At 38.8% G+C, this 13,708-nt stretch overlaps 1 protein-coding gene across 1 annotated transcript in view; it reads right to left on the bottom strand.

Moving 5' to 3' along the window:
* The window catches only part of RXFP1 (relaxin/insulin like family peptide receptor 1), a 116,368-nt gene that overhangs the window by 37,822 nt on the left and 64,838 nt on the right, over window positions 1–13,708 (bottom strand). Inside the window, exons 5-9 of the mRNA XM_013970550.2 lie at window positions 11,046–11,117; window positions 8,408–8,479; window positions 3,728–3,799; window positions 3,567–3,638; window positions 2,453–2,527 (exon numbers count right to left, since the gene is read on the bottom strand). Coding sequence (XP_013826004.2) covers window positions 2,453–2,527; window positions 3,567–3,638; window positions 3,728–3,799; window positions 8,408–8,479; window positions 11,046–11,117 — 363 coding nt within the window. The remainder of the gene's footprint in view (window positions 1–2,452; window positions 2,528–3,566; window positions 3,639–3,727; window positions 3,800–8,407; window positions 8,480–11,045; window positions 11,118–13,708) is intronic.

The following is a 13,708-nucleotide window of genomic DNA, read 5'->3' as shown; positions in this document are numbered from 1 at the left end:
GGAACATATTCCGTGTGATGAGGCTTCAAAAATAAATTCTAAATATTATATTCTTGTTACACAGAATTTAGAGATGGAACTAAAGTCACTTAGTCTGTCTATACCAAATGAATGGGTGAATAGATTGACAAAGAAAAGAGGTGATGTTATACAATGTGACAACATCCCTTCTGTTTTCTTCCTTCCTCCAAAGTATTTTGATTTTTTGGAGATATTTTATTTTAGTAAGAGTTTCCATTTAGTATCACAGTAATCCAAGTCTATGTCCCAACCACTAATGACGATGAAGCTGAATAGTTCTTTGAAGACCTACAAGACCTTCTAGAACTAACACCAAAAAAAGATGTCCTTTTCCTCATAGGGGACTGGAATGAAAAAGTAGGAAGTCAAGAGATACCTAGAGTAACAGGTAAGCTTGGCCTTGAAGCAGAAAATGAAGCAGAACAAAGGCTAGGGAAAATTCTGAAAGAGATGGGAATACCAGACCACCTGACCTGCCTCTTGAGAAATCTGTATGTAGGTCACGAAGCAACAGTTAGAACCAGACATGAAACAACGGGCTGTTTCCAAATTGAGAAAGGGATATGTCAAGGCTGTATATTGAATCCTTGCTTATTAACTTATATGCAGAGTACATCATGTGAAATGCTGGACTGGATGAAGCACAAGCTGGAATCAGGATTTCTGGGAGAACTATCAATAATCTCAGATATGCAGATGACACCACCCTTACGGCAGAAAGTGAAGAGGAACTAAAGAATGTCTTGATGAAGGTGAAAGAGGAGAGTGAAAAAGCTGACTTAAAACTCAACATTCAGAAAATGAAGATTATGGCATCCGTTCCCATCCCTTCATGGCAAATAGATGGGGAAACAATGGAAACAGTGACAGACTTTATTTTCTTAGGCTCCAAAATCACTGCAGATGGTGACTTCAGCCAAGAAATTAAAAGACACTTGCTCCTTGGAAGAAAAGCCATGACCAACCCAGACAGCATATTAAAAAGCAGAGACATTGCTTTATGAACAAAGGTCCATCTAGTCAAAGCTGTGGTTTTTCCAGTGGTTGTGTATGGATGTGAGAGTTGGACCATAAGAAAGCTGAGTGGTGAAGAACTGATACTTTTGAACTGTGATGTTGGAGAAGACTCTTGGGAGTCCCTTGGACAGTAAGGAGATGAAACCAGTCAATCCTACAGGAAACCAGTCCTAAATATTCATTGGAAGGACTGATGCTGAAGCTGACACTCCAATCCTTTGGCCACCTGATGCAAAGAACTGACTGATTAGAAAAGACCCTGATGCTGGGAAAGATTGAAGGCAGGAGGAGAAAGGGATGATAGAGAACAAACTGGTTGGATGGCATCTCTGACTTGATGGACATGAGTTTGAGCAAACTCTAGGAGATGGTGATGGACAGGAAGCCTGGCTTGCTGTAGTTCATGCGGTCACATAGAGTTGGACGTGACTGAGCTACCAAAGTGAACTAAGCTTAGAGGAGTTAGTTTAGATAATAGGAATGTTTAATAAAAGTCATGCTAAAATTTTTGAGGAATTGTGACACAATATTGACAAGTACCACTTGAGAAAAACCCAATATCCAAAATGAGCTAGGCAAAAACAGAAAAGTTAGTTGTTTTCTGTAAGAAGAGATACAGGGAATCCTCCTATACTGTTGGTAGGAATGTAAATTGGTATAGCCATTATGGAGAGCAGCATGGAGTTTCCTTAACAAACTAAAAATAGAGCTGCCATATAATACAGCAACACCACTCCTGGGCATATATCTGCAGAAACTCTAATTAAGATACATGCACCCCAATTAGCAGCACTATTTACAATAGCCAAGACATGGAAGCAACATAAATGTCCATCAACAGAGTAATGGATAAAGAATGTGTGGTGCATATACAATGGAATACTACTCAGCCATAAAAAAGAAAGAAATAATGCCATTTGCAGCAACATGGACAGACCTGGAGATTATCATACTAAGTGAAGTAAATCAGACCGAGAAAGACAAATATCATATGATATCGCTTATGTGTGGTGTCTAAAATATGATATAAATGAACTTATTTACAAAACAGAAATAGACTCACAGACAGAGAACAAACTGATGGTTACCACAGAAGAAAGGGGGGAAGGAAGGGATAAATTAGTTGCTTGGAATTAACAGATGCACAGTACTAGATATAAAATAGATAACCAACAAGGACCTACTGTATAGCGCAGGGAACTATACTCAATATCTTGTAATAACCTATAATGGAAAAGATTCTAATATATATATTAATCTCATATATATAATCTAATGTATATATTAGATTCTTTTCCATTATACACATACATGTATATAACTAAATTACTTTGCTGTACTCCAAAAACTAACAGAACATTTTAAATCAACTATATTTCAATAAAAATTAAAAAAGAAAGATACAGTAACTTACAGCCAGTGCAGTCTGGGCATGTGCTGACAAAGAGATTTGTCAGGCAAGCGGGTAAGGACGTTATTCATCAGTACTCTGAAAAAAGAGAATCAGAAAGGAGTCCCATTTTTCTGTTTCTCTTTTCAACCTAAGTTAGACATGGGTTTATCATTCTCATGAAGCCGTGAACATCCAATAAGTTAGGTACATTCTTACTCTAATTTTTTGGTACGTCTTGTTATATTTAAGTGCTTGTTAGTAATAAAATTAGACAAATGATATCTGTCTAATGGAAGAAGCAGTAACACCAGCAGACTGAAGAAAACACCTGTACCCTTCAATTGTGGGTAGTGAAAAGGTGATTTCAAGTGACCGTTATTTTTCTTTACCAAGATTAATATACTAAGTCCCTTACATATGAATGAGTTCCATTCTAAGAGCATGTTCTTTAAGTCCACTTTGTTCCTAAGTCCAACAAATTTAGCCTAGGCACCCAACAAACAACGATCAGCTATATAGTACTGTACTGTAATAGGTTTATGATACTTTTCACACGAATAATACATAACAAACACAAAAGATAGAGAAAAGATTTTTGATCTTATAGTGTAGTACCTTGAAAAATAAGTGTAGTGCAGTACTACAGCTGGCATACAGAGGCTGGCATCGAGTGAACAGGGAAGAAAAGTTACTGACTGGAGGAGGGGAAGGAAGTGGGAGATGGCAGAGCTGAAGGATCATCAGCAACAGGAAATGGAGGACAAGCTGCAATGTCACTCACGTCTGATGCTGGTGGAACGCATGTTCACGTCTTTAAAAGTTCACAGCTGGAAGGTTTGTATGTAGGGGACTTATATTAGAGCATAGTACTGGTGTGCCTAAGAATGTTGGAATGAAACATGACTGAGAGGCTGCGTTCAGCTTCGATGGGCTGACGTTCTAGAAGACAGAAGATCTTATAAAATTGTTACAACTACACAATAGCCTCATAGAATAGGACTAGGAAATGGCTTTTAGTTGGAAACGTCTTTTTTGGGTTCCAATTTCAAATAAAATGCTACTAAACTCAAAGTGATCATTTTTATTCATGTATTTTCCTTCAATTGAAATATTTGCTTCAATTTTTAGTACTTACAGGAGAATAAGAGAATTTAGTCCATAAAATGTTAGTGGGGAAATTCGACTGAGGTGATTATCTTCAATTATCCTGCCAACCAGAAGAAAAAATAGATTCTTTTTATATATTTTTTCAACATAAAGACAAATACCATAATATGCTACAGAAATGAAACATACAGCCATTCTAGTCTGTGGAGATCTTCAAAAACACCCGGCTTCAAGAGGGTTATTTTGTTATGACTGAGATACCTGAAAAAAGAGAAATGATGGCAGTAAACCTGTTATCTTCTTGATGTCTTACAATCAGGAAAGGAAGAGCAATAGTCATTCATCTTAAAGTTTCTTCTAAGCTGTTCTCATCAAGCCATTTTCCTGCCTTTGGAACTCTTAAAGTTATTTATCATTTACCTTTCCATATCCAGGTTTTAATTTCTCAATTATCAATCAACCACCAACCAGTCAAGCAATCACTCTATCTATTCATCTATTCATCAGATGGTTTTGACACTGTGCTAGGTCTCTAATCCCTTTCTTTGAGGAAGACGCCATCTGAGCAGGTAAACAGTAGAGCAGCGGAGGGGAAAGAGCTAGAACACACAGTTACTCTGACTTTCCAGCAGAGAAGACGCTGACTGCTGGTTGGGGCTGTGGAGTTTGGAGAGGAAAGGAGACAGCGAGTCCGAATGGAAGGAGGCTCAGTTGAGAAGAGATTTGGATGAGGGTGTGTCTTCCACAAAGCAAAGCATGGGTGGGAGCGAGTCCCAGAGAGAGGAAATGGCTTATGCAAAGGCAAGAGGTGTGAGGGTGACAAGGTGAAGGGTCGCTGTGAAGAGGCTGAGAGGGGACACAGGAGATGCCCTGGGGGCAGGCAGGGACTGGCTCTGGAGAAAAGACACTGAGCACCTTGTGGGGAGTCTGGCCCCCTGTACACTGAGGAGACTTGACTTCTCACTCTTCTGCAGAGTGAATGCTCTCTTCCTTCTCTTACACTGATTGCTTATGCATTTTTCTTTTTCTTCCAAGAGCAAACACCAGCTGTTAATAACTTTCAAAATCACCTCTTATATAAGTAGAATCAAGCTAGAATAGTCAATTGATAGAGTCAGAAAGTATACTGGTAGATGCCAAGGGCCAGGGGTGAGGGGTGGGGAGGGGAATGGTGAGTTAGTGTTTAAAGGAGCCAGGGTCTCAGTTTAGGAAGGTGAAAAATTAGGGATATGGATAATGGTGAGATTCCACAACAATGTGAATGCATTTAGTGCCACTGAACTGTACAATTAAATATGATTAAATTGTTTGTTTCATATTTTGTAACTTTAACCTCAATATAAAAAACATTAAAAAAATCACGTCTCTTCTTTTATAGAGGCCTTAGAGTCTGTGTAGTTTCTTTTTCCCTGAAGAAAACTTTTGGACACAGACACACATAACCCAACAGAATAAATAAATAATGGGATAAATAAAGGGAAATATTTGCAAAAATCTAATTCCATTTAACTAATTAATCTAATTTAATCAAATTAGTTTAATCTAATTAAAATAATTTAACCTAATCCCATTTAACTTTGTCCTTTTGATTTGGGAAAGTGGAGGTGAAACTCTCAAAATACCTAAGGTTGCCAGTGGTGGCAAGAGTCCAGGACTGAAATGTGTGCAAAATTCCTCTCCTTCCATTTTGGCTTAAAATGGCAGAGAAACTGTCTTACATGTTTATTTCTGTATCAATTTCTCTGGCTCAGCAATTTTGCTCTGAATTTGCTGTCAGATAGTTTGGTTCCTAACTCTGCCACTTAACAGTGTGACCTGAAGCAAACAACTTCTGAAATCTTCAGTTTCCCCAATTCTGAAATGGAAATAACATCAGAACCTAATTCACTGGGTTGTTGAGTATTTGAGGCCAGGCGTATCAGAAGTGCTTGGCGCATATCATCGTGACTGTGTCTCTGTTCAACTTCCCACATCAATTTCTTGCCTCCTCTTTTTCCTCACTGCCTGTGATTCCTGTGCAAGTGCTCATTCAATTCCATTTCTACTGATACGGGGACCACACTGATTTCTCTCTTCACTCTGACAAATTGGGCAGTTGTGTGTGTTTTGTTGTTGGTTGCTCAGTGGTGTCCGGCTCTGTAATCCCCATGGACTGTAGCCCTCCAGGCTTCTCTGTCCTTGGAATTCTCCAGGTAATGATACTGGAGTGGGTAGTCATTCCCTTCTCCAGGGTCTCTTCCCAACCCTGACTTCCTGCGTCTCCTTCACTGTAGGCAGATTCATTGTCTGAGCCACCAGGAAAACCCAATTCCACTTCTACTGATACGTGGACCACACTGATTTCTCTTCTCTTCTCCACTCTGACAGATCAGGGAGCTGATATCTTATGAAATCTCTCCTGCCAAGAATTCCCTTTCCCCTCTCCACCCCGCAGATCTGACTTTTGCTTGGGGGTAGCATGGGATAAGACCCCCACACTCTAGCCACTTCTTTCCTTCCCTTGCAAGCCTGGAGCCCCAGCTGGGCATGGGAAGATGGAAAGCGTCTCAGAGGCTACCTTTAAGAGTCACTGGAAGTCCCCCAAGTAAAGGAATTTGATCCATCCCACCCCCAAAGCCCTGTGCTTCAGTTTTCAGAGTCCTCATCCACTGCTCTGGACCTGAAGTGATCACTGCTTTCAGACAACCATCATAGCAGCTGTGGACTGAGCAACACAGGTTTAGGTCCTAAGAAAGTAAATCCCTCGCCATTCTCTGTGATGTATATGTGGGCATTGTTTCCCCAGCATGGACTGTAAGCTTCTGGAAAGCAAGGGGGTGCCTCTCCCCAGAGGAAGCACATGGTTCTCTCTGAACTACCAGAGTGTAACGTGCTAGAAGGCAGCGGGTCTGACTTCTCTTTCTCTGTACCGCATTCTAGAATGTCTAGCTGAAGAACTTGCACGGTCTGAGGGGTAATGAATATCTACGGATGAGTGACGAGCAGAATCTGATGGTGATCCATGAAAACCCAGGACCGTGAGACATTTTTATATGCAGACAATATTCTAGTGGCAGGAAAAAGCCAAGGAGAGGATGGAAGACACTTTTGCATTTACTCTCCAGTTTCTACTATCTGTCAAGAGCCCCCTCCATATTCACTGAACATTATACCAAGCAGATATGTTTAAAAGTTTTGAACAGATTTGTGAGAGATTGTAAAGAAAGGTAGTCAGAAATATGATAAGGATGAGTCCAGTACTGACTTCAGGAAATTTGCTATGACATGAAAGAGCAGGGGACAGAAGGGAAGAGGACACAGCTACAGGGGTTACTGTTCAGACTTTGGAACTCCAGTGACTTTCTTCCATTTTGCCACTAAGTGATTGGGTGGCCTTCTTGACTCAACCCCAAACTCTGATACCACCAGTGAGGAATCTGACCAAAGTTCTTGAGTTAAGGATTAAAAAATGGGATAGAATAGAAAGCAAGGGGCCAGAAATAGAAATACAAAAAACTTTTATTTATGTGATTTGGGGTCATAAATCCCTCCAATCACTCCTGGGAGTCAGCTGCTTGGTAGAATGCAATGAAATGGAACTCTGAGAAGGACTATTTTAAAAAACTTTGCGCTTAACTACAATGAGATACCACTTTATAGCCGTAAGGATGGCTGTTATTAAAAACTACACAGCACACAACAACAACAAAATCCCAGAAAACAGCAAGAGTTGATGAGGATGTAGAAGAATTGGAACCTGTGCATTGCTGATGAGAATGTAAAATGGTGCAGATGCTGTGGAAAGCAGTAAGGTGGATCCTCAGAAAATCAAATGTAGAATTGCCATACAAACCAGCAATTCCAGTTCTGGGCATTCACCCAAGAGAATGGAATTCAAGGGTTCAAAGAAATATTTGTACATCAATGTTCACAGCAACATTATGCACAATAGCTGAAAGGTGGAAATGATCTCAGTGTCTATCAAAATCAATAAATAAAAAATGTGATACACAGAATGGAATATTACTCAGTCTTATTATCGTTACATTCAGGAATGAAATTGTGATATATATTACATGGATGAAACTTGAAGGCATAATGCTAAGACTAAAATGTTATGAAATAAGCCTGACACAAAAGGGAAAATATTACCTGTTTCTACTTCTGTGAGGTCCCTAGAGTAGTCAGATTCGTAGGGACAGAATGTTAAATGGTATTTGCAAGAGGCTGGAAGAGAGGCTTGGGGAGTTAGAGTTTAATGGATGTGGAGTCTTAGTTGGGAAGATGAAAAGTTCTGGAGATGGATAGTTGAACAAGAGTGTGAATGTACTGAATGCCGCTGAACTATATCCTTAGAAATGACTCAAATGGCAACTTTGCTATATATATTTTACCATAATTTTAAAAAAAACTTTGTTCTTTCAAACGTATCATGCTTTACATATTTGTACAAGGAGAATTAGTGGGGAAAGCACAACTTTGGGCTTTCTCCTTCATAAATTTTAGCTATCACTAGGTTTTCTCAGGTTGGTAAAGGATATTCAGTCCTCCTTCCCATCTCTATGGCGAATGCATATTGTGTGTCTAATTCTTCTGATTTTTCTCATTCATTCCTTGCAACAAGCCTGAAGTAGGTACTGCTGTAGTTTTCACTTTTACGGTAGAGGGAGTTGATGCTTAGAAAGGAAAATAAGCCCTCAAGTTCACACACCCAGTTTGTTGGTGCAGCACGTGTGACTCAGGGTCCCACGCCTTTGGCCCCAACGTGGCAACGTCTGCTGTCTGCACATGCCCTGAACGCCGTCACTGGTGGCAGGGCCATGTGCAGTGGGATGGGTCGGGTCCACAGGCCACCACGGAATGGGACGACTAATTGGCCCTGGTACTTACAGTTTAGTAAGACTGTACAGTCCTCGGAAAGCATAGACAGATACGGATCTAATCTTATTGTTTTGCAGGCACCTGTGAAAATGATTATTAAAGGGAAAATATGAGGAAAAGGAGTTTCAGTTTCGCAAGAATGAAAAGAGCTTTGTAGATGGATGGTGGTGATGGTGGTGCAAAAATGCGGGTGTGCTTAATGCCTCTGAATGTACACTTAAAAGTGGTTAAGATGGTACATTTTATGTCCTTTGTATTTTACCACAACATCTTGTAATAACCTATAATGGAAGAGAATGTAAAAAAAAGAATACATATGTTTATATATACGTATAATTGAATCATTTTGCTATTCATCTGAAACTAACACAACATTGTTACTTCAATAACTATACTTCACAACTATATTTCAATAAATTTTTTTTGAAAAAAAGAGGAAATGTCAAGAATTCTTTAAAATTAAAAAAAGTAAACAGGATAAAATAGTGAAGTTGGATATATGTCATTTTGTTTCTTGATTAAGTTCATAGATTACTGGGCTGATTTTTATTTAGAACTTGTAGTTATAAATTTAGACATATGATGCCTAAAATTTAACATTTGAATTTTCAGTGACTGAAACTTCAGTTTTAGGGCCTAGCAAGGTACTTACTAATCAAAGAGGCCTAGAAGCCTTTTTAACATTCTGATATTTCCTGCTGTAATTCTATAAACTTGATAGTATTCAGCACAGCCCTGGCAACACTACGAGGCTGTGACATTACTAAGACCCCAAACCATATGCCATGTTCATCACAGATTGGCCAAGCAAGTCAACTTTGATTGTATTTATTTGACACCCAAGGTTTGCTCCAAAAAGTGTTTGAGAAAATATATCAAATGTACGTACCACAGAAGAGAAACAGAAATACAAAAAGTCAGGTCTAGAAGACTATAAATGAGCTTGGAAGGCCAAGCAAGGATGCTGGCTGCAGAGTTCACTGAGGTCATGCTGAAGGTTGGGCCTGGAATTAACAGGAGGTCAGAGGAAACAGAACCTGGAGCACAAGCCCTTGCATCCCATGTACCCAGTTAAGCTCCACACATTCATAAGCACCGGCCCCAGGTTGTAGCAAGGAGGAAGTAAGGATTTTAAGCCTGACTTCTTTCCTTCTTCTGATGAGGGTCACCATTATCCTGGTGTGAGTGCATGCTAAGTCGCTTCAGTCGAGTCTGACTCCTTGCGACCCAATGGACTGTAGCCCACCAGGCTCATCTGTCCATGGGATTCTCCAGGCAAGAACACTGGAGTGGGTTGCCATGTTCTCCTACAGGGGATCTTCCCAACCCAGGGATTGAACCTATGTCTCTCGTGTCTCTTGCGTTGACAGATTGGGTTCATTACCACTAGTGCCGCCGGGGAAGCCACATATTGCCTAGAGGTGGAATCAAAGGATATCTCTAGCCACCAATGACAACTTTTTTTTTTTGTAATTAAGCTATTTTGATCTATTTCTTGGAACAAATTGGTTGTTCAAGAACTGAAGTTTATTGTATAAAAATGCCAACATACTGAATTGTGATATTTAGAGTTGAAGTCCTGATTCCTTTTAAACCATGTGAACACAAGGTGGTGCTACAGATCAGAAAAATTCTTTCTACTCCAGAGATCAGGAAAACAGGAAGAAAGTGTCCTTTTGAAGTTTGCGTATCAGGCTTAAACCTGAAAACCTCTTCTCTCTTGATTGATTAATATCTAGAATATAGTTCTGAAAAGTCTTTTATTGGAATTCAGTTTTATGATGTGAAACTTTTTCTCCAGATAATCTGAGCTTTGAGAACATTTCACCAAACAAAATGGATAATTTTCCTTCTGATTCTGTTCTATTTCTATTATCGTAAAGAAAAAGTACAGATAGATGATATCTATGTACCAGGGTTCTATTGTGTGAACACAAATCCAAAACCAATGTAGATGTGAAAATGAAACCAGGAACTCTGACATGTTTGCTACATAGTGTAATGCAGGCACAGAATACTTAAACCTAGCAGTTTAAGCCTATGACAATATAATTCAGCCACAACACTGCCCTAAATAGCAGGCAACCATCACCAGGGCCATTACAGATTTTGAGAGTACGTAGGGTAATAGACTGATGGGAAGCCAACATGTCAGATAAAACTAATGAGGTAGATGTGAATATGGAATTAATTCTACAAAGCAACATGCTTGGAGGTTTCAAGCCACAAGAACTTGCTATCCTAGGTAGAGATTGGACTTGCAAACATATGGAAGAAAAATTTCCCTGTCTAAGCACGAGAGCAGACCTGGTAAAGGGTACTAACATCTTTCTCTAAGATTGACGTTGAGGTGCAGAGAGCAAAGCCTTTTGAGTGTCTTCACTTGGGAGAGGGTGGTTAAGGGAATTCCAAGTACACATATTTTGGTTTCTTTGGATAGGCATCTGAGAGTTTGCTAGGGTGGCTTCTAGAAGCAGTCAGAAAAACAATGTTACCTGGTAGTCTCCAGCTAACAGTTAAATACTTCCCCAAAGAGGGGTTAGACTTAAGCAGAAGGTGTAGTGTTGGTCTCTGCAGAAGTGGGAAGAAACAGATATGCCAAAAAACATTAGTCAATTTAATACTAAGAATTACAATTTTTTCTTACAGAGTCTGAAGACCATGGTACTTTTTGAAGACATTAGGAGGAAGCTTTCTTATTAAGTTCCGCTTGAGTGACCTGAAATAAATGTAAATTTTGGATTTTAAAGTTCTTTACTTTTAATAACAGTATGAACAATTATAAACTCTATTTACTGTAAGACTAGCTTTCAGGAAACACGTTGCTTCATAACGTCACTCTTGTATTCATATCATTAAAAATTTTTTTTAAAGAGATTTTTGTTTGAGAGATATTTTAATTAATTAGTGTTTTATTAAGATACAGCTGATTTATAATATTATATTAGTTTCAGGTATACAACACAGAAATATAAAATATTTATAGATTATACATCATTTATAGTTATCAGAAAATATTGGCTATATTCCTGTGATGTAGCTCATTTATTTTATTCACAGCAGTTTGTAGCTCTTAATCCCCATTTTACCCCACCCCCTTCCCTCTCTCCACTGGTAACCACTAGCATGGTTGCTATACATACGAGTCTTTTTGTTTTGTTATATTTGCTAACATGTTTTATTTTTTAGATTCCACATATAAGTGAAAACATAAAGTATTTTGTGTTTAAAGTCTTTTTCTGACTAATTTCACTAAGCATAATACCCTCGAGGACCATCCGTTTTGTTGCTAATGGTAAATTTCATTCTTTTTATGCTGGAAAAGTATTCCCTTAATATACGCACCACATCTTCTTTATTCATTGCTCTGTCAATGGACAGTTAGGTTGCTTCCAAGTCCAAAACAGCGTTTGCCCGCACCAGGGTCTGCTTGGTAGAATGAGCTCCCAGAATGGCTGCCCCTGTCTCTACGTCCCCAGAGTGAGCTCTAGCGCCTCTTGCCTCTTCAGGAGGTTCTCCAAGATCAGCAGGTGAGACTAATTTAGGTTCCTTTCAAATTACTGCTTCTGCCCCGCGTCCCTGAGCAGGTAAGTTTTCGCACGCACCACTTAGGAGTGGAGTCTCTTATTTCCCACTGCCCTCTGGGACTCCTGAAAGTAAGCTCTGATGGCCTTCAAAGACCGGTGTTCTTGGAACTTGCCTTCTTGGTACAGGATTCCCGAATTGAGGAGCCTGATGTGCCGTTTGGACCCCTTGGTCCCTTAGGAGAATCTCTACAGTTGCAACTGTTCTCCCATTTTGGGGTCATCCCCTGGGGTTATGGGTCTTGATTATACAAACTTTCTGCTCCTACTTCCCTTCCTGTTGTAGTTAACTTCTTTCTGACTTTCACTGTAGAGGGTCTTTCCTGGTAGGTTCCAGCCTTTTCCACAGATGGTTCTTCTGTAGATAGTGATGGTTTTGGTGTGCCCATGAGAGGAGGTGAGCTCAGGGTCTTACCATCCTTCGGTCTTGGGAATTGCTTCTTGTCATAGTACCAACTGAACTAGGACTAACTGTTGATTGTGAATTATTAGAGATAGTTTTCTTAAATTTAAGTTACAACATTGTAATTCTGACAAAAACTTGAAACAATAAAACTGGAAAAATAATCTTCAGTTATGTTCTTTTCTATTTTCATTTAACAAACAGAAAGCATCTCAGTTTTTGAGTGACAATAAGGATGTTGTTTTCTTGTTTAAAGCACATTAAAGAACATAATATGTTCCTCAATATTTCAGTTTTCACATTCCACTACCTTTGCTTCCTTTAAAAATTATTTATAAAGGAAACTGTCCATTGGTCCATATAGTTGAACCATCTTTATTCAAGAAGTAATCCCAATGCAATTTCTAATAAGTTGTATAAAAAAGATTTCCAATTGTATTACAGTTTATAAGCAGCTTGACACAGGCCAGGTTCACATAATTGTGGTTGTATTGAAAAGGACCTAACATTTAATTCTTTAAGCAATATAATATGGTAGGAACAAAATAAAACAAGCAAAAAATCCCAACCATTGAAGCTGGCAGTCCCCGGCATGAAACATACACAATCTTTCCACGTCAGTTTCTTTAACAGTGAAAGAATGTATTTGGACTGCATGACCTCTAATAATATGGTGCCACTGTTGTTACTGTACTTGTCTATTATGATGGAGCAGATGCTCATTAAGAAATGAGCAATATACCTCGTTGACGGGAGTTTGATCTGCTGTGGGACAAACATTTGGAAACAATGGTCAACATAAAGAACTCAGTGAAGAGACAGCTTCATACAAAAGACATGAATAGTGTTACTTGTGTTGGTGTGGACCAGTATTGCCTGAACTTGATAATGAATCCTTCTTAAAGAAAGATAGCTTCTCAGACTCTTGAGAACACATTTTTGGGAGCTAATTGGAGAAAAAACTATTCTAGAATATAAAAAACTATGTATTCTCAACACTAGCATTATTAGAAAATTAAGAAAATAATTTCTTAAGGAGTGAAAAAAACTTATCTTTTTAATAGATAAAGAACTAGTATATGTAAATATACACAGTATATATGAAGTATTAAAACATCACAGATGAGAACAAAAATGTCTAAAAAGCCTCAGGAAGGGAGGCAATAAAGAAAAGAAAAAGGGTTAAGAAAAACCGTTCTAAACTATACATATCCGTCATTTAGTGATTTTTTTTTTTAATGACTGAATGTCAAAAGTTGATTAACTAGTAACCTTCTCTTGAAATCACTCTTAGCTGTTGGGTTATCACCAAATGTTCTTTCA

The sequence above is a fragment of the Capra hircus genome, chromosome 17 (genome assembly GCF_001704415.2).
Source record: "Capra hircus breed San Clemente chromosome 17, ASM170441v1, whole genome shotgun sequence".
Taxonomy (NCBI): Eukaryota; Metazoa; Chordata; class Mammalia; order Artiodactyla; family Bovidae; genus Capra; species Capra hircus.
Note: the sequence above shows the minus strand (reverse complement) of the source record. Positions and strands in the feature narration are given on the sequence as shown.